The sequence below is a fragment of the Babylonia areolata genome, chromosome 33 (assembly GCF_041734735.1).
Source record: "Babylonia areolata isolate BAREFJ2019XMU chromosome 33, ASM4173473v1, whole genome shotgun sequence".
Lineage (NCBI taxonomy): Eukaryota > Metazoa > Mollusca > Gastropoda > Neogastropoda > Buccinidae > Babylonia > Babylonia areolata.
The window spans coordinates 13,287,701-13,308,640 of record NC_134908.1 but is presented as its reverse complement, the minus strand read 5'-3'; the positions used below and the strand labels follow the sequence as shown (position 1 = coordinate 13,308,640).

Genomic DNA, 20,940 nt, shown 5'->3' with positions numbered 1-20,940 from the left:
AAGAACTTCACCCTCTAACTCGGGAAAGCTCATAGCTGTCAAAAAGCTTGCCTGATCAGTTTCTGAAAACATGATTGACTTTTTATGTTGGCTGTACCCAAGCTTGTCACTGCTGGGACAGTTATTCACTTAGATGCCTACTCGAGGTGTGATATGCTTTCATAGACTTGTAGCCAATTTTAATTTCTTCTAGAGATATGCTATTTCCAGCTGTATTTTGTTTGTTTTCTTTATGGATGCCATTCGGTGGAGGTGGAAACAAACTTTTTGTTGCACAAAAATTATTATCTTCACTTGCCTGAACAGTTATCTACAATCAAACAGATTGGGGAAAAAAAGCTCAGATTCAGAATCTACATTTATTTTTCTTAAAAAAAACATTTACTTTCTTCCTGCATCTCCCTTAGTTTTTGTACTAGATCTTTTTTTAATCTAGAATTTTTTAATCTATTACCCCCAATTCCTCAAAATTTCCTGGCATGGGGAGAGCACTTTTTTATATACAAAATTATCTGGCACTCAACTGGTTAAGACTTTTTGTTGCACATCAAGCATATATTCAACCAATGAGCTGATATTTACCGGGTGACAAAAATTAAACTAACCTTTCTTATTTCTTTTTTTCTTTTTTTGTCTTAAGAAAATAAAAATTCAGTGTTTTTGCTGTAGTTTCTATTTCAACAACATCCACCACAGCCGATGTAAACATTTCCAAGAAAGCAATAATTTGCTATGGTGCAGCATACTTACATACTTAAGAGTGGAAAGATGTAAGACTTAAAGCTAGAAATCCACCACTATCCTAACTCCAGCTGCGGTCATACCATCATCGTTATCAGGGGGTGGGGCCTCACGGTCGTTTTCTGGGTCATTGTCATGGTCTGAGTGTTCTGACTGGCGGTCCTCATGATCAGAGTGGTCCTCATCCACCTGCATTACCTCCCCTCCTTCACCCTGAAACATTCACAATGATTTCATTGTCAAAACAAAAAAGCAAAGAAGACAGGACCACTTGGAAATTCAAGATAAAATTAATAAGCTCTTTCAAATTGTATTTTCTTACAAAAGTCTTTACTCACTTCAAATGAAGCCTTATAACTTCTTTCAGTCAAACAAATTTTCTGCTCTTTTTTCACCATTTTTGTCAATTTGGCTTTGAACATACACATCAACCGTCCACAATGAACACCGACTGGTCAACATGCAAGGCTCAGCCCACAAGGAAACTCGGAAAGTGAGGTGGGGCCCTTTCAAGGTTATGCCAACTAAATTTTCACCGTCCTCTACCCAGTACGTTCCTACTGAATGTTAGATCCCTACACAACAAAACTGACGAACTTACATGTAACATACAGACGAGGTCAGACTTTATTAAGAGTGCACTGTGTTTTGTTTCACTGAAATATGGCTTAACCCAGACATCCCTGACAAAGCCATTGAACCACCAAGCTTCACTGTGCACAGAGCTGACTGTACTGCTGACTCAGGCAAGTGGAGGGGCGGCTGTGTGTGTTTCCTCGTGAACACATTCTGGTGTTCCGATGTCAAAGTGCTATCACGTGCCTACTTCCCCAACGTGGAATTTCTTACCATCCAGTGCCAACTGTTATACCTTCCATGCAAAATTTCTTCATCCCACAGCGAACCTCTCCACCACACAGACGAAATTAGCAAGTGCGAGAACAGTTGGCCCCGACTCCATCATTGTTGTTTGTGATTTTAACAAAGCCAGTCTCAAAAAAGAACTGTTGAAGCTGTACCAACACATGGACTGCCCAACATGTGGTGACAAGACCCTCAACCACTGCTACACCTCCATCAAGACAGCCTAACACACAATCCGCCATGTGCCTTTGGGACAGTCTGATCACAGCATGATATATCTGGCGCTGGTATACAAACAAAAACTAAAAGCTGAAAAACCAGTTGTTAAAACTGTAAAACAATGGTCAGTCCCTGCCTTAGAGACATTGCAGGACTGTTTCGAATGTACAGACCAGAGTATTTTTAAAGACCCTGCAGGGAACTTAGAATAAATATGCTGACACAGTGTGTGATTACATTTCTTTCTGTGAAAGTTTGTGCATTCCAACAAAAAATATCAAAATATTTTCAAATGACAAAATTTGGTTATTGGGACTGTTTGGCAAAAACTAAAGGAAAAGAACTTTTCGTGAAACTGATAATAGAATAGTCCACACTAAGGCAAAAAGAAGTGTTGAAAAATACATTAAGAAGGCAATGTTTTTATATAGGAAACAATTAGAAGAAAATTCATCTGTAAACAACTCCAGGAATGTGTGGACAGGACTGCATAACATCACTGATTACAAAATGACCCACCAGACAGTTGAAATCACTGACAGAACTCTTCCAGACAAACTCAACACATTCTACTCCAGGTTTGACAAGCCACTGTCTTCTGGTTGCACCCAAAATCACCCCTACTCCCCCTTTCATAATCCAAGAGGCACCGAAGAAACTTTGGAATTAGAAAAGAAATCATGGTTGATTTCTACAGAACAGTCATTGAAAGTGTGTTAACCTTCGCTATTACTGAGAACTGGAATATATGTACTTTGGAACTGGAATATATGTACTCTGAAAACTTCAGACATTGATCAGTTACCAACACCAAAGAGAAACTGTCAACAGGATTTAATGCAATCAACCTCGCCACAGTCCAACAAGTCCTTTCTGCAACAGTCTTCTACATTCCGCCAAAGGAGGGCAATCTGGTATCATAATCAAAATGTATTTCAGGATAATCATGAAGATCTATGGAGTGACTTCTATCTATCAATAACAATTCACAAAGCTCCAAACTTCTTTTTTTTTTAATGGTGGGAGGTAATGATAAAAACAAGCAAGCAACAAAATATGGAGGATACAAAGACATGATGCCTAGCATCTTTAGACATCTTTAGGCATTAGTAACCTCTCCCCAGCATAAATCCCAAACATCTAATATCAAGTATCACCATCCCCCTCATTATCTCAACTCTGCTCTCATCTCCTCCTCTTCACTCCATACCTCATTTGCTGCCCCCTCCCCATCATCATCATCCTGATGGGTCGGGGCCTGGGGATGAGGGTGAGGGGGACTGCGGGGCAGGAGGGCGATGTTGTCACGACTGCTGTCTGCCGAGGCAGGGCGGGGAGGGAGGGGGTCGATGGCAAACACCTCTTCGCTCCCCTGAAAACAGGCAAAACGCAGGGGATCAAAACAGTCATGAAATCACAAAACAGAGATTGGCTCAAAAACTGATGTTGGCATTCAAAGCATATTTTACATTTCTCTTCACCTGATTTCTAGTTTTTCAACTCCATATCTCACAAACGCAACTGCAAGTTGAACATCTAGTTCTTGATTTGTTCATTAAAAAAAAAAAAAGGTAATCACTACACTGACACATGATGGTAGACTAAAGCCATATGTATGTTGCTCACACAGAACAGTAAATATGTTTCTCATAAATTACATTAAGTAAATGAAATGAAATGAAATTATGGTGCTTAGAGCCTCGCCGACCACTAAGGCCATCTCAAGGCTATCGCCGCATCAATAACTACTACAAGGATAAAAAAACAACCAATTAAAACGAGTCACCACTTCAAACTTTCCACTCCAAAGTTAAAAAAAACTTCCATAGTTTAAAACCTTCAAATCTGGTTAAAAAGGTTCACTTCTTTTAAGAAGTCCATCAGCGCCCACGGAGGGACATCACGAAACAAAGTCTTCAAAGAAACCGCTGTGTAATGTCTGCGTCTAACGTCATGCAGATCCCAACAATCAAGGAGCACGTGTTTCACGGTGAGAGGCTCGTCACAGGGAATGCATCGAGGGGCCTCTTCCCCCTTCAACAAGTAAGAATGAGTAAAAAAAGTGTGCCCCGCGCGCAGTCTGCACAGCACAGACTCCTCCTTTCTGTTCTTCACCGCCGAAGGTCCGGACGGATCTGGAAGAGCTTGTTGTCCGTCTGGGTGTTCCACTCCTCTTGCCATAGATCCTTAACGTAGGTGTTCACCTTCCGCTTCATGTCTGTATATGGCACAAAGGATCTGGACAATTCTTTCTTTACAGCGTTCCTGGCCAGCAGGTCCGCCCTTTCGTTACCACGAATGCCAACATGTCCGGGAACCCAGGCCAACACAACCTCGTATCCTTTCTTCGTTGCGAGAGTAAAAGTTTCATAAAATTCCAGCAGTTTGGGATGAGTGATATTCCTGCAGGCGATCGCCTCCAGGGCTGACAAGGAGTCGGAAAAGATCATGAATCTCTTCTGTTTCGAAGAGAGAACCATTTTTAACCCCAGAACCAGTGCGGTCAGTTCCGCGGTGTACACCGAGCTGTCAGACAGGATGTGTTCCGTTGAGGGCCGGTCAGGAAAGGCGGGACAGAACGCAGATGCGGCGACTCCGTCCTCTGACTTGGAACCGTCAGTGAAGATGCTTTGAAAAGTGGGGAATTTGTGGCACAGTTCCGAAAAGTAGGTTCTGTAGGCCAGAGAACTGGTGGTGTCCTTACGGTACGAGGCCAGATCGAATCGGACCTCAGGTGTTGTAAAGGTCCACGGAGGGCTGTCAGGGAACTTAGAGAAATCCGAGATGCCACCGACATCCAGATCGGCCTTTTCTAAGTGCGGCTGAATGCGGAGTCCGAGAGAAGGTATGCAGTTTGGGTTGTCTGTAAATTTCTTATCGAAAGGGTTGTTGAATACAGCGTCGTAAGCAGGGCTTGTAGGTTCCGAGAACAATTTCAGATAATAGTTCAGGGTCAGCTTCAGTCTGCGGTTGGAAAGAGGCGGTTCCCCCGCCTCTGCGTACAGGCTGTGCACAGGGGTGGTGCGGAAAGCACCTAAGCTGAGACGGAGCCCTTGGTGGTGTACAGGGTCCAACAGTTTCAGATAGGACGGTCTGGCCGAGCCGTATACCACACTTCCATAATCCAGTTTGGACCGAACCAGGGCTCTGTAGAGGTGCAAGAGAGTTCTCTTATCAGCACCCCAGTTCGTGTGTGCCACAACTCGGATGATGTTAAGGGCTTTTTGGCAAGATATTTTCAGCTGTTTAATGTGGCTGAGGAAGTTCAGCTTCTGATCGAAGACGACCCCTAGAAATCTGGCTTCCTTGACTGCCAGGATGGTGGATGTTCCCAGACGGATTTCAGGGTCCGGATAGAACTGGCGAAAATTATGAAAATGGATGCATTTAGTTTTGGAGGACGAAAACGTGAAGCCATTCTCCTCTGCCCAACACTGGATTTTGTTGACGCAGAGCTGAAGCCGTCGCTGGATGCTGGCGTACGTGCTGCCGGTTGCATATAAGGCAAAATCATCCACGAACAGCGAGCTGTCCGATCCTTTCTGAACGGATTGAACGATGTCATTAATTTTGATGCTGAAAAGAGCCGGCGACAGGATGCTCCCTTGCGGGACACCCAGCTCCTGCTCGTGAATGTCGGACAGGGTGGTGCCGACTCTCACCTGAAATTGTCTGTCTTGTAAAAAATTGTGGATGAACTGAGGCAGGTGTCCTCGGAAGCCGAGCTTGTGCAAGTCAGAGAGAATACCAAACTTCCACGTGGTATCGTAAGCTTTCTCCAGGTCAAAAAATATGGCCACCACATGTTGTTTGTTGACGAAAGCATTTCTTATCGTGGTTTCCAGACGAACCAGATGGTCAACGGTAGAGCGATGCTTGCGGAAACTGCACTGTTCCTTCGCCAGAAGGCCGTCGGTCTCTAGTTTCCACATCAGTCTACCGTTGACCATCTTCTCCATCAGTTTGCAGACGCAGCTGGTCAGTGCAATTGGGCGGTAGTTGGAGGGGTTCGAGGGGTCTTTTCCCGGTTTCGGCAGCGGGATTATGAGGGCTTTCCGCCAGGAGGGTGGAAAGAAGCCTGTGACCCAGATGTGGTTATAAACTTTAAGCAGGGTGTCCAGACAGGTTTGGGGAAGGTGCTTTAGGAGTTTATAATGGACTTCGTCCATTCCTGGACAGGAATCCGTACAGGTCTGAAGGGCAGATTTAAGTTCGTTCATTGTGAAAGGAAGGTTGTAATTCTCTGTGTTGTCGGAAAAGAAGTTACATGGTGTTTTTTCTGACAGGTTTTTGGTTTTAAGAAAGCGAGCAGATTTGTTAGCAGATCTCGAGTTCTGTTCTATTGTGGAGGCAAGCAAATTGGCAACTGCTTTCTTCTCTGTGACCAGAGCGTCTGAAAGTTTAAGATGGTGGAAGGTCGGGCATGCGTTTTTGCCCTTAATTCTTTTTAAAACCCTCCACACTTTCTTCTTGGGTGTGTTGGAGGTTAAGGAAGAGCAGAAATCTCTCCAAGACTTCCTCTGGCTCTTTTTAAAAACATACCTGGCTTTCGCCCTCAGCTGTTGATGGGTTCGAACGCTATCGGACTCCGGTCTCCGAAAGACGCGTCGCTGCGCTCTCTTCCGAGACTTGCGGGCCTCCCGACATTCCGCGTTGAACCAGGGCGTTCTAGGGACCTGAGGCTTGGAGGTAGACGATGGGACTGCTGCTTTGGCGCAATCTAAAACGATCCGAGTCAGAGCGTCAGCAGGGTCCTTGCTTTTCAATACTGTTTCTTCCTGCAGCTCCGCTCTTATCTTGGTGGTAAAAAAACTCCAGTCTGCTTTGTCGTAGTACAGGCGGTCAGGCAGAGAGTCACCTTCTCCATCTGTGGGGCGGAGGACGACAGGAAAGTGGTCACTCCCGTGCAGATCGTCGTGCACTTTCCACTCGTAGTCCAGGACCAACGATGGATCGCAGACCGATAGATCTAAACACGAGAGCTTTCCAGAGGACAGATGCAGGTAAGTGGGAGACTTGTCGTTAAGACAGCACAAGTCCATGTCAGAGAGAAGGTTTTCTAAGAGAAGACCTCGGGCTGATGTCATCTCACTTCCCCAGAGCGGGGAGTGTCCGTTGAAGTCGCCCAACAGTAAAAACGGACGTGGGAGCTGGTCGACCAGGTTCATGAGGTCCTGCCTCAGAACACGGACGGAAGGGGGAAGGTAGAGAGAGCAGACAGTGATGGTTTTCTCGAGCGTGACTCTGACTGCCACCGCCTGTAAAGGGGTGCTTAAAAGAACTGTACTGTATAAAAGGGACTTTCGAATAAAAAGAGCGACACCTCCCGTCAACCCCTCTTGCTTCGGTTGAGCGGGTTTAAAAACGGAGTTAAAACCAGAGAGAGATAAAACCTTGCCATCTCTTTGCAGAGTCTCCTGCAGTGCCAGCACTGAAGGTTTCAAAGCACGACAAAGCAGCTGGAGTTCCTGGAAGTTGGCATAGAATCCCCGGATATTCCAGTGGATCACTGCCATTAAAAAGGTTTTAAAAAAAAAATAATAAAATAAAGCAGCAGCCTATTGCATCGCTACCCCCTGCTCCTCCACTTGCGGTGGCTCAAGGTCCGCCAGGATGGAGTATTTGTTTTTGGACATAAATTTTTCGGATTCCGACCGGGTCGGAATAACCACCACCTCGGCCCCTCCCGATCCCGCCGTGGTCGCAACCCTCCCCTCCTTGAGTTTTGGAGGTAAGGGGGGCTTCCGGCCACTTCCGCCAGCCCGAGGGCCAGGCAGACGAGAGGCGGGGCGAGGGGGGCCGGGGGGTGGGGTGGGGCGGGAGGCGGACAACGTGCCTCCGCCCGAGGCTTTTCTCTCCCGCCCAGCAGCCCCTGAGGACTGCCGCGCAGGATGGGAAGGGGTGGACACAGCGCCTCCACCCAAGGCCAACGGTTCCGACGAGGCGGTTAAGTCGTCCGTCTGCGTTCCTGTGGACGTCGTCTGGACCGCGACGTCCACCGTCCTGGATCTGACGACAGAGGCATACGACGCCTTAGGCGACGCGGCCTCCACCTGTTTCCTTGCCTCAAAGAAGAAAATTTTCTGTTCTGTCTTGACTTTCTGGATTTGTTTTTCTTTCTTCCAGGCGGGGCAGTCCTTCGATAAGGACGGGTGGCCACCTCCGCAGTTCGCACACAGGGCTGCACTGACGCAATCGCCCTGGTGCGCCGCCTTCGAACAGGTGCCACACGCCTCTTCCTCCTTACATCTGTCTCTCACGTGTCCGAATTTCTGACACTTAAAGCATCTCAGAGGGGACGGTACATACAGGCTGACATTAACTAGCAGGTATCCGACCCGAATGTCCTTGGGGACATCCGGGCAGCAGAAGGTGAGGAAGAAAGTGTTGGTCGGGACTCTGTCCGACCCCTTCCTCACCGTCACCCTGTACACATCGGTCACTCCCTGAGAGGACAGTTCGCTTTTGATCTCGGCCTCAGACACACCTTTCAACTCCGGGCATCTGATGACTCCCTTTGAGCAGTTGAGACCTTTGTGAGGGGAAATCTTCACTGCCCTATCCACGAAAGTGGTCGCCTTGAGAAGGAGCTGTGTCTGTCTTTTGGATTCTGTCTGTACTAAAAACGCTCCGCTTCTCAGCCTCTTGATGGATCTGAGCGATCCTGCCAGACACTGAAAGCCCTTCTGGACAGCGAAGGGGCTGAGAGCCGACAAGGGCTTGTCGTCATCAGCGCCCTCCATCACTAGCCACGATGGCCAAAAACCAGAGAAATGAAATGAAATTATGGTGCTTAGAGCCTCGCCGACCACTAAGGCCATCTCAAGGCTATCGCCGCGTCAATTACTACTACAAGGCTAAAAAAAACAACCAATTAAAACGAGTCACCACTTCAAACTTTCCACTCCAAAGTTTTAAAAAAAACTTCCATAGTTTAAAACCTTCAAATCTGGTTAAAAAGGTTCACTTCTTTTAAGAAGTCCATCAGCGCCCACGGAGGGACATCACGAAACAAAGTCTTCAAAGAAACCGCCGTGTAATGTCTGCGTCTAACGTCATGCAGATCCCAACAGTCAAGGAGCACGTGTTTCACGGTGAGAGGCTCGTCACAGGGAACGCATCGAGGGGCCTCCTCCCCCTTCAACAAGTAAGAATGAGTAAAAAAAGTGTGCCCCGTACGCAGTCTGCACAGCACAGATTCCTCCTTTCTGTTCTTCACCCCCGAAGGGAGGGTCTCCCCCAGGTCCGGACGGATCTGGAAGAGCTTGTTGTCTATCTGGGTGTTCCATTTCTCTTGCCAAAGATCTTTAACGTAAGAATTGACCTTCCGCTTCATGTCTGTATAGGGTACCAAGGATCTGGACAATTCTTTCTTTACAGCGTTCCTGGCCAGCAGGTCCGCCCTTTCGTTACCACGAATGCCAACATGTCCGGGAACCCAGGCCAACACAACCTCGTATCCTTTCTTCGTTGCGAGAGTAAAAGTTTCATAAAATTCCAGCAGTTTGGGATGAGTGATATTCCTGCAGGCGATCGCCTCCAGGGCTGATAAGGAGTCGGAAAAGATCATGAATCTCTTCTGTTTGGAAGAGAGAACCATTTTTAACCCCAGGACCAGTGCAGTCAGTTCCGCGGTGTATACCGAGCTGTCAGACAGGATGTGTTCCGTTGAGGGCCGGTCAGGAAAGGCGGGGCAGAACGCAGATGCGGCGACTCCGTCCTCTGACTTGGAACCGTCAGTGAAGATGCCTTGAAAGGTGGGGAATTTGTGGCACAGTTCCGAAAAGTAGGTTCTGTAGGCCAGAGAACTGGTGGTGTCCTTACGGTACGAGGCCAGATCAAATCGGACCTCAGGTGTTGTAAAGGTCCACGGGGGGCTGTCAGGGAACTTAGAGAAATCTGAGATGCCACCGACATCCAGATCGGCATTTTCCAAGTGCGGCTGAATGCGGAGTCCGAGAGGAGGTATGCAGTTTGGGTTGTCTGTAAATTTCTTATCGAAAGGGTTGTTGAATACAGCATCGTAAGCAGGGTTTGTAGGTTCCGAAAACAATTTCAAATAATAGTTCAGGGTCAGCTTCAGTCTGCGGTTGGAAAGAGGCGGTTCCCCCACCTCTGCATACAGGCTGTGCACAGGGGTGGTGCGGAAAGCACCCAAGCTGAGACGGAGCCCTTGGTGGTGTACAGGGTCCAACAGTTTCAGGTAGGACGGTCTGGCCGAGCCGTATACAACACTTCCATAATCCAGTTTGGACCGGACCAGGGCTCTGTAGAGGTGCAAGAGAGTCCTCTTATCAGCACCCCAGTTCGTGTGTGCCACAACTCGGATGATGTTCAGGGCTTTTAGGCAAGATATTTTCAGCTGTTTAATGTGGCTGAGAAAATTCAGCTTCTGATCGAAGACGACCCCTAGAAATCTGGCTTCCTTGACCGCCGGGATGGTGGATGTTCCCAGACGGATTTCAGGGTCCTGATAGAATTGGCGAAAATTATGAAAGTGGATGCATTCAGTTTTGGAGGACGAAAATGTGAAGCCATTCTCCTCTGCCCAACACTGGATTTTGTTGACGCAGAGCTGAAGCCGTCGCTGGATGCTGGCGTACGTGCTGCCGGTTGCATATAAAGCAAAATCATCCACGAACAGCGAGCTGTCCGATCCTTTCTGAACGGATTGAACGATGTCATTAATTTTGATGCTGAACAGAGCAGGCGACAGGATGCTCCCCTGCGGGACACCCAGCTCCTGCTCGTGAATGTCGGACAGGGTGGTGCCGACTCTCACCTGGAATTGTCTGTCTTGTAAAAAATTGTGGATAAACTGAGGCAGGTGTCCTCGGAAGCCGAGCTTGTGCAAGTCGGAAAGAATACCAAATTTCCACGTGGTATCGTAAGCTTTCTCCAGGTCAAAAAATATGGCCACCACATGTTGTTTGTTGACGAAAGCATTTCTTATCGTGGTTTCCAGACGAACCAGATGGTCAACGGTAGAGCGATGCTTGCGGAAACCGCACTGTTCCTTCGCCAGAAGGCCGTCGGTCTCTAGTTTCCACATCAGTCTACCGTTGACCATCTTCTCCATCAGTTTGCAGACGCAGCTGGTCAGTGCAATTGGGCGGTAGTTGGAGGGGTTCGAGGGGTCTTTTCCCGGTTTCGGCAGCGGGATTATGAGGGCTTTCCGCCAGGAGGGTGGAAAGAAGCCTGTGACCCAGATGTGGTTATAAACTTTAAGCAGGGTGTCCAGACAGGTTTGGGGAAGGTGCTTTAGGAGTTTATAATGGACTTCGTCCATTCCTGGACAGGAATCCGTACAGGTCTGAAGGGCAGATTTAAGTTCGTTCATTGTGAAAGGAAGGTTGTAATTCTCTGTGTTGTCGGAAAAGAAGTTACATGGTGTTTTTTCTGACAGGTTTTTGGTTTTAAGAAAGCGAGCAGATTTGTTAGCAGATCTCGAGTTCTGTTCTATTGTGGAGGCAAGCAAATTGGCAACTGCTTTCTTCTCTGTGACCAGAGCGTCTGAAAGTTTAAGATGGTGGAAGGTCGGGCATGCGTTTTTGCCCTTAATTCTTTTTAAAACCCTCCACACTTTCTTCTTGGGTGTGTTGGAGGTTAAGGAAGAGCAGAAATCTCTCCAAGACTTCCTCTGGCTCTTTTTAAAAACATACCTGGCTTTCGCCCTCAGCTGTTGATGGGTTCGAACGCTATCGGACTCCGGTCTCCGAAAGACGCGTCGCTGCGCTCTCTTCCGAGACTTGCGGGCCTCCCGACATTCCGCGTTGAACCAGGGCGTTCTAGGGACCTGAGGCTTGGAGGTAGACGATGGGACTGCTGCTTTGGCGCAATCTAAAACGATCCGAGTCAGAGCGTCAGCAGGGTCCTTGCTTTTCAATACTGTTTCTTCCTGCAGCTCCGCTCTTATCTTGGTGGTAAAAAAACTCCAGTCTGCTTTGTCGTAGTACAGGCGGTCAGGCAGAGAGTCACCTTCTCCATCTGTGGGGCGGAGGACGACAGGAAAGTGGTCACTCCCGTGCAGATCGTCGTGCACTTTCCACTCGTAGTCCAGGACCAACGATGGATCGCAGACCGACAGATCTAAACACGAGAGCTTTCCAGAGGACAGATGCAGGTAAGTGGGAGACTTGTCGTTAAGACAGCACAAGTCCATGTCAGAGAGAAGGTTTTCTAAGAGAAGACCTCGGGCCGATGTCATCTCACTTCCCCAGAGCGGGGAGTGTCCGTTGAAGTCGCCCAACAGTAAAAACGGACGTGGGAGCTGGTCGACCAGGTTCATGAGGTCCTGCCTCAGAACACGGACGGAAGGGGGAAGGTAGAGAGAGCAGACAGTGATGGTTTTCTCGAGCGTGACTCTGACTGCCACCGCCTGTAAAGGGGTGCTTAAAAGAACTGTACTGTATAAAAGGGACTTTCGAATAAAAAGAGCGACACCTCCCGTCAACCCCTCTTGCTTCGGTTGAGCGGGTTTAAAAACGGAGTTGAAACCAGAGAGAGATAAAACCTTGCCATCTCTTTGCAGAGTCTCCTGCAGTGCCAGCACTGAAGGTTTCAAAGCACGACAAAGCAGCTGGAGTTCCTGGAAGTTGGCATAGAATCCCCGGATATTCCAGTGGATCACTGCCATTAAAAAGGTTGTTTTTAAAAAAAAATAAAAAAAATAAAGCAGCAGCCTATTCCATCGCTACCCCCTGCTCCTCCACTTGCGGTGGCTCAAGGTCCGCCAGGATGGAATATTTGTTCTTTGACATAAATTTTTCAGGTTCCGACCGGGTCGAAATATCCACCACCTCGGCCCCTCCCGATCCCGCCGTGGCCGCAGCCCTCCCCTCCTTGAGTTTTGGAGGTGCGGGGGGCTTCCGGCCACTTCCGCCAGCCCGAGGGCCAGGCAGACGAGAGGCGGGGCGAGGGGGTGGGGTGGGGCGGGAGGCTTTTCTCTCCCGCCCAGCAGCCCCTGAGGACTGCCGCGCAGGATGGGAAGGGGTGGACACAGCGCCTCCACCCAAGGCCAACGGTTCCGACGAGGCGGTTAAGTCGTCCGTCTGCGTTCCTGTGGACGTCGTCTGGACTGCGACGTCCACCGTCCCGGATCTGACGACAGAGGCATACGACGTCCTAGGCGACGCGGCCTCCACCTGTTTCCTTGCCTCAAAGAAGGAAATTTTCTGTTCTGTCTTGACTTTCTGAATTTGTTTTTCTTTCTTCCAGGCGGGGCAGTCCTTCGATGAGGACGGGTGGCCACCTCCGCAGTTCGCACACAGGGCTGAACTGACGCAATCGCCCTGGTGCGCCGCCTTCGAACAGGTGCCACACGCCTCTTCCTCCTTACATCTGTCTCTCACGTGTCCGAATTTCTGACACTTAAAGCATCTCAGAGGGGACGGTACGTACAGGCTGACATTAACTAGCAGGTATCCGACCCGAATGTCCTTGGGGACATCCGGGCAGCAGAAGGTGAGGAAGAAAGTGTTGGTCGGGACTCTGTCCGACCCCTTCCTCACCGTCACCCTGTACACATCGGTCACTCCCTGAGAGGACAGTTCGCTCTTGATCTCGGCCTCAGACACACCTTTCAACTCCGGGCATCTGATGACTCCCTTAGAGCAGTTGAGACCTTTGTGAGGGGAAATCTTCACAGCCCTATCCACGAAAGTGGTCGCCTTCAGAAGGAGCTGTGTCTGTCTTTTGGATTCTGTCTGTACTAAAAACGCTCCGCTCCTCAGCCTCTTGATGGATCTGAGCGATCCTGCCAGGCACTGAAAGCCCTTCTGGACAGCGAAGGGGCTGAGAGCTGACAAGGGCTTGTCGTCATCAGCGCCCTCCATCACTAGCCATGATGGCCAAAAACCAGAGGTCTCGACGACCTCCGACTCAGAGTCTGAGTCGTCCGTTCCCTGTCGTCGTCTTTTTCCGAGTTTGGGGGGGTGTATTTGTTTAGGATTCATGTTGAAAGAAAAATGTGAATTCATCCCTCCCTTACCCACCCACCATGGGGTCCAACTTAGGGGCCAGGGTCAAGGGAACACCAGCTTGACCCCTTCCAGGTTTCGGGAGGGATATACAACCAGCAGCCCAGCTCCAACGTGCTCCCCCCCGATCATGCCCAGCTCCCGGGGACAGAGAGCCGAGCACTACGGGGGTTACCTTCGTCAGCCACTAAACTGCCAGTCTTGACCCAGCCCCACGAAGGGGTAGCCGATTGACACACACGGGCCAATGTGTGCCGCCTGTCTTAGGAGAGGTCCGAGCCAAAGGGATGTGTTGAGAGCAGCGTGCTCTCTCAATCCCCAGGATCTCATTCCCCTCCATCACAGGTCGCGCCGCACGGCAAACACGGCGGGCCTAAAGAAGGCCGCAGAGAAAAAAAGAATGTGGAAAAGAAGGCTTGATGGGGAGCTGAGGACAGAAAAGAGGCGGTAAAAAGAAGAACAAAGAATAGCGAAAGGGACAGTGGGTCACGTTTAGTTTGGGCCTCACTCACGACCTGTTCGGCATGGGAAGCCCTATCAGGGGCATCAGTACAAAACCACCACTTATTCAGCCCTAACAGCTACGATGGCTATGTAGGCTGTCAATTAAGACCTGGGACCAGAGCACCAAACCCCAAGAAGCACTGATGCCCCCGCCGACATAGCTCGCTCGATCACTGGCCACTAAGCCTCCCGACCACGACAAGGTAGTGACCCTCCCGGGAGTGGGTCAGGAGAACACCAGCCTGACCCCCTCCAGGTTTCGGGAGGTCGGTTGAGCAGGTTTAAAAACGGAGTTAAAACCAGAGAGAGATAAAACCTTGCCATCTCTTTGCAGAGTCTCCTGCAACACCAGCACTGAGGGTTTCAAAGCACGACAAAGCAGCTGGAGTTCCTGAAAATTGGCGTGGAACCCCCGGATGTTCCAGTGGATCACTGCCATTAAAAAAAGGTTAAAAAAAAAAATAATAAAAAATAAAGCAGCAGCCTATTCCATCGCTACCCCCTGCTCCTGTGCTTGCAGTGGCTCAAGGTCCGCCAGGATGGAATATTTATTTTTCGAAGTAAATTTTTCGGATTCCGACCGAGTCGGAATATCCACCACCTCGGCCCCTCCCGATCCCGCCGAGGCCGCAACCCTCCCCTCCTTGAGTTTTGGAGGTAGGGGGGTTTTCCGGCCACTTCCGCCAGCCCGAGGGCCAGGCAGACGAGAGGCGGGGCGAGGGGTGCCGGGGGGTGGGATGGGGCGGGAGGCGGACAACGTGCCTCCGCCCGAGGCTTTTCTCTCCCGCCCAGCGGCACCTGAGGACTGCCGCACAGGATGGGAAGGGGTGGACACGGCGCCTCCACCCAAGGCCAACGGTTCCGACGAGGCGGTTAAGTTGTCCGTCTGCGTTCCTGTGGACGTCGTCTGGACTGCGACGTCCACCGTCCTGGGTCTGACAACAGAGGCATACGACACCTTAGGCGACGCGGCCTCCACCTGTTTCCTTGCCTCAAAGAAGGAAATTTTCTTTTCTGTCTTGACTTTCTGGATTTGTTTCTCTTTATTCCAGACGGGGCAGTCTTTCGATGAGGACAGGTGGCCACCTCCACAGTTCGCGCACCGGGCTGGATTGACGCAATCGCCCTGGTGCGCCGCCTTCGAGCAGGTGCCACATGCCTCTTCCTCCTTACATCGGTCCCTGACGTGTCCGAATTTCTGACATTTAAAGCATCTCAGGGGGGACGGCACATACAAGCTTACGCTGACCATGAGGTATCCGACCTGAATGTCCTTGGGGACATCCGGGCAGCAGAAGGTGAGGAAGAAAGTGTTGGTCGGGACTCTGTCCGACCCCTTCCTCACCGTCACCCTGTACACGTCGGTCACTCCCTGAGAGGACAGCTCGCTCTTGATCTCGGCCTCAGACACACCTTTCAACTCCGGGCATCTGATGACCCCCTTTGAGCAGTTGAGGCCTTTGTGAGGGGAAACCTTCACCGCCCTATCCACGAAAGTGGTCGCCTTCAGAAGGAGCTGTGTCTGCCTTTTGGATTCCGTCTGAACTAAAAATGCTCCGCTCCTCAGCCTCTTGATGGACTTCAGCGATCCTGCCAGACACTGAAAGCCCTTCTGGATAGCGAAGGGGCTGAGAGCCGACAATGGCTTGTCGTCATCAGCGCCCTCCATCACAAGCCACGATGGCCAAAATCCAGAGGTCTCAACGACCTCCGAATCGGAGTCTGAGTCGTCCGTTCCCTGCCGCCGTCTTTTACCAGAGTTAGGGGTGTGTGATTTTTTGGAAGTCATGTTGGAAAAAAAGTAAATTCATCCCTCCCTTACCCACCCACCATGGGGTCCAACTTAGGGGCCAGGGTCAAGGGAACACCAGCTTGACCCCTTCCAGGTTTCGGGAGGGATATACGACCAACAGTCTAGCTCCAACGTGTTCCCCCCCGATCATGCCCAGCTCCCGGGGACAGAGAACCGAGCACTACGGGGGTTACCTTCGTCAGCCTCTAAACTGCCAGTCTTGACCCAGCCCCATGAAGGGGTAGCCGATTGACACACACGGGCCAATGTGTGCCGCCTGTCTAAGGAGAGGTCTGAGCCAAAGGGATGTGTTGAGAGCAGCGTGCTCTCTCAATCCCCAGGATCTCATTCCCCTCCATCACAGGTAGCGCCGCACGGCCGCAGAGAAAAAAAGAATGTGGAAAAGAAGGCTTGATGGGGAGCTGAGGACAGAAAAGAGGCAGTAAAAAGAAGAATAGAGAACAGCGAAAGGGACAGTGGGTCACGTTTAGTTTGGGCCTCACTCACTCGGCATGGGAAGCCCTATCAGGGGCATCAGTACAAAACCACCACTTATTCAGCCCTAACAGCTACGATGGCTATGTAGGCTGTCAATTAAGACCTGGGACCAGAGCACCAAACCCCAAGAAGCACTGATGCCCCCGCCGACATAGCTCGCTCAATCACTGGCCACTAAGCCTCCCGACCACGACAAGGTAGTGACCCTCCCGGGAGTGGGTCAGGAGAACACCAGCCTGACCCCCTCCAGGTTTCGGGAGGATCTCAACAAGAAGGGAGAAGATGTGGAAAACTGGGCAATCAGTAACCAGCTGATCCTCATCAACAGTCCAGAAGATCCACCTACGTGCCACTCACGAGCATGGGGGACCATAAGCACTCCTGACCTGGCCTTCGTGACAGACGAAATCCATAGCATTGCCCAAAGGGAGGTGTCGCCCCAGCTTGGAGGCAGCGACCGCAGGCCAGTGATCAGTGACAGTTTGAAACCCATCCCACCAGGCTCCCAGAAAGCTGGAATTACAAGAAAGCAAACTGGGACCTGTTCAAGCATGAGGCAGACAAGAGGACTTCTGTGCTGACACCGTCACACCATGACATCAATGAAAACGCCAAGATTTTTAACAAGGCAGTACTAGATGCGGCACAGGCAGCTATTCCACGAGGCAAACACAGTAACTACCGTCCCTACTGGACACCTGAGCTCGACGCCCTGCACAAGACCCTCAGTGAAACCAGGGACACGATGGAGAGCTCCCCCACTGACGAGAATGTAGAGACACACAACAGAGCCAAAGTTGCGTTCATAAAGGAAAAGCTGCAAGCAACACGCAAGAGTTGGCAAGACAAGACATCCTCCCTGAACATGGAGACAGACATGCAGGGGCTCTGAAAGCTGACAAGGAAACTGAACGATGACAACCCCAGCAGATGCAAGACCGTCATCGAGCAGGACAACCAGCTGAAAACAGAAAAGGCCGCAGCCAACACCTTTGCGGAGCTGTACCGAGAGGAGAGTACGATCCACATGCCCAGACAGCGCATTAAGCAGGTATGAGAGGAAACCACGAAACTTATGACATCAGACCCACATGGCATAGATGACAGCTGTACGAACGAACCTTTTACCATAAAGGAGCTGAAGCAAGGCATTCACAAGCTGAAGCCCAAGAAAGCTCCCGGGCCTGATGGCGTCACTGGCAACATGCTGAAGCACCTGGGACCTGCATCCAAAACAGTGCTGCTTCAGATCTTCAACTACAACTGGACAGCAGGAGTTGTGCCTTCCATCTGGAAAGAGGCAGAGATCATCCCGATCCCAAAGAAGGGAAAGAACAAGAAGGACCCCAACAGCTACAGACCAATCAGCCTTCTGAGCTGTGTCGGCAAGCTGCTGGAAAGGATGGTCAACCGACGCCTCACCTTCCTCCTGGAAACACAGAACATCCTTTCACCAACCCAAACCGGCTACAGAAAAATCCACAACACAGAAGACCAACTAGCCCTTCTCATCCAGGACATCGAAAACTCTTTTCAGGAGAAGAAGAAGACACTGGCCGTGTTTCTGACCTGTCAAGAGCGTTTGACAAAGTGTGGAAGGAGGGCCTCATCCTGAAACTTCTCCAAGCCAGCGTACGTAGCAAGATGTACATGTGGATCCACCACTACCTCTTCGGCAGGACCGCAAGGGTCAAACTTGATGGCTTCCACAGCAGAAAGGTCAAGCTACGTGAGGGTGTCTCCCAGGGAGGAGTGCTTTCCCCAACATTGTTTCTGTTGTATATCAACGACATCACAGACAACATCACGAAGCACGTCTCCAACAGTCAGCATGCAGACGACCTGGCAGTATGGACATTTGCTGAACACACCAGCATGGCCTCCAACCAGCTTCATGAAGTCATCAGCAATATCGCCACAAGAACAGACGACTGGGGTCTTGAGATCAACACTACAAAAACCAATGCAACACTCTTCTCTCTCTCCACTGCCAACGAGCAAGTCAAGCTGAAGCTCCAGGGACAGGTCCTGCCCCGGACAGGTACACCAACATTCCTTGGCATCAAGTTGGACACCCACCTGACCTGGAGGCCCCAGATTGGGGAGATGGAGAGGACAGGCATCCGCAATCTAGCCCTGCTGAAGAAGCTAGCTGGGACGACTTGGGGAGTGGACAGCAGGCTTCTCGCCAGGGTCTACACGTGAGCAGTCAGACCCACCATGGAGTACGCCTCAACCTTGTGGGGCACAGCCTCCAAGACAAACAAGAGCCGGCTCGACAAAGTCCAAAACATGGGACTACGCCTCATACTTGGAGCCATGAGGTCCACGCCGATCCATGACATGGAGAAAAATGCTAACGTCAAGCCCCTGGAGAGAAGACGCGACCTGAAAGTCCTGATACAGGGTGAGAAGCTCAGAAGACTGCACTCACACCACCTACACCACAGACTGGAGCAGCCCACCAAGAACCGTCTCAAACGTCAGAGCCTCAACCACCAGTATAAGGCACTCATAGCGCAGCACAGCGATGTTCTGGCGGCAAAAGGGGAGTTTTGCACTGACCTTGCCTTGCCTGACTGGAAGCTCGACCAAGAGATAGAGGCCACCATCAGCCTCAGAGTCCCTGGCATCATCACCAAAGACCAGCAACCAGCTTCTCTCAAGATCCTGACTCTGGCCATGATAGAGGAGTCCTACCTAGCCAGCTCCTAGACGCATGTATACACGGACAGATCAGCGGAGGAAGCCACACGCAACGGAGGCAGTGGTGTCTACGTCAGATTTCCCAATGGACAGCGCAGCAGCATCACACTCCCTGGAGGAAAGCTCTGTTCCAATTTCAGAGCTGAAGTCCTGGCCATTAAAACGGCAGCAGAATTCCTCTCCTCCTGTGGAAAGCCCCTTGGCAGCATCTCCATCTTCACTGAATCCATGTCCACACTCCAGGCCCTTGACTCCCCTGATCCTGGTCCACTGATCCAGTCCCTTCAGGCCTCCCTCACAACCCTTACCCAAACAGCCCCAACAACCCTCCAGTGGGTGCCTGCCCATGTAGGCCTCCCAGGCAACGAGCGTGCAGACCACCTTGCTAAGGAAGGAAGCCAGCTCACACAGCCAACTGTTCCTGCCACATATGAGGAAGCAAAAACTCTCCACCACAGCAGATTCCGAAGAGGCTGGGTCACCCTGAACAGAGGCTACCAGGCACACCAGGATCCTATCAAGACACTGGAGAGGAGACACCAGACTACCATCTACTACCTTCGCACAGGACACTGCGGCCTCCGAGCACACCTGAAGAGGATTGGAGTGGCAGCCACATCCCTATGTGATTACGGCCAGGCTGACCAGACTCCATCCCATATTCTCCAAGACTGCCCCCTGTATTAGAAGATGCGGCAGCAGTCCTGGCCTCAGGATGCGGACCTCAACACCAAGCTCTGGGGGACGGTAGCCGATCTTCGCCGGACGTCCAAGTTTGTGGCATCCATCGGACTTCAACCCTGACTGCATAGCTGTCAAATGCAAAAGAAAAGAAAGAAAGAAATCTCCTTGGAATCACCATCCCTGGTCATTCGGAAATCCATGAGATACAGGTTGATGAACCTAAATGGACCTCCATAGTAACATCGTCATGATCACAATCCACCTCCTCCATCATCAGTTGGGTTTTTTTCTTTTTTTTTGTTTTGTTTTTAAATGTCTAAAAGCCTGAGGCCTTTCATGCCCTGCTCTTGTAGTGACCAAAGTTTTGATCCCCCTCCACTTCCGTGCTAGGGGCGAGTCCTGTCAAGGTTTTGGCGTTGGCAGATTCATGGGGGGAACTGTTGTTGGGGGAACGTGATGACGGTCTCCACACTGGGAGAGACACTTAGTCTGGCCCTGCAACTAAGCTATTATTGTCATTAGTAAGTGGCTTAGTATGTGGTGTCCTAAGTTAGTAAAATCAGAAAAGGCACAACTGAACACCACCAGTGTTGAACTGCTTATGTTAGGACCACAACAAATGAACCCTGGTGTGGTTGTGTATGGGGGTTTGGAGTGAGCAGCATGGGAGGTATGCTTGGACCACATAGCAGTCCCACATGCAGGTAAAACAATTCGGGATTCGAATAAGGGATCTCTGATCAGGGCTTTATCAACAGATATGGTTTGACCTCAAGCTCAAGAGGAAGTAAATGAGTAAAAGCCAGCACATCTGGGAAGGGAGGGGTGACTATGGGCAACTCCTAGGCTGGAAGCAATGAGAACACCAATGGTAGACCTGAGTTAGCGCTGTGCGCAAAACCACTTCTCAACCCAAATATGCTTGGTTCAGATCTGCTTTTAAGCCATTTTTGT

The 20,940-nt window shown here is 50.4% G+C and overlaps 1 protein-coding gene across 1 annotated transcript in view; it reads right to left on the bottom strand.

Moving 5' to 3' along the window:
- Positions 1–783: 783 nt before the first annotated feature.
- Positions 784–20,940, bottom strand: part of LOC143276878 (E3 ubiquitin-protein ligase UBR5-like) — a 222,428-nt gene continuing 202,271 nt past the window's right edge. Inside the window, exons 30-31 of the mRNA XM_076581534.1 lie at positions 3,035–3,196; positions 784–954 (exon numbers count right to left, since the gene is read on the bottom strand). Of these exons, the coding sequence (XP_076437649.1) occupies positions 784–954; positions 3,035–3,196 (333 nt within the window). The remainder of the gene's footprint in view (positions 955–3,034; positions 3,197–20,940) is intronic.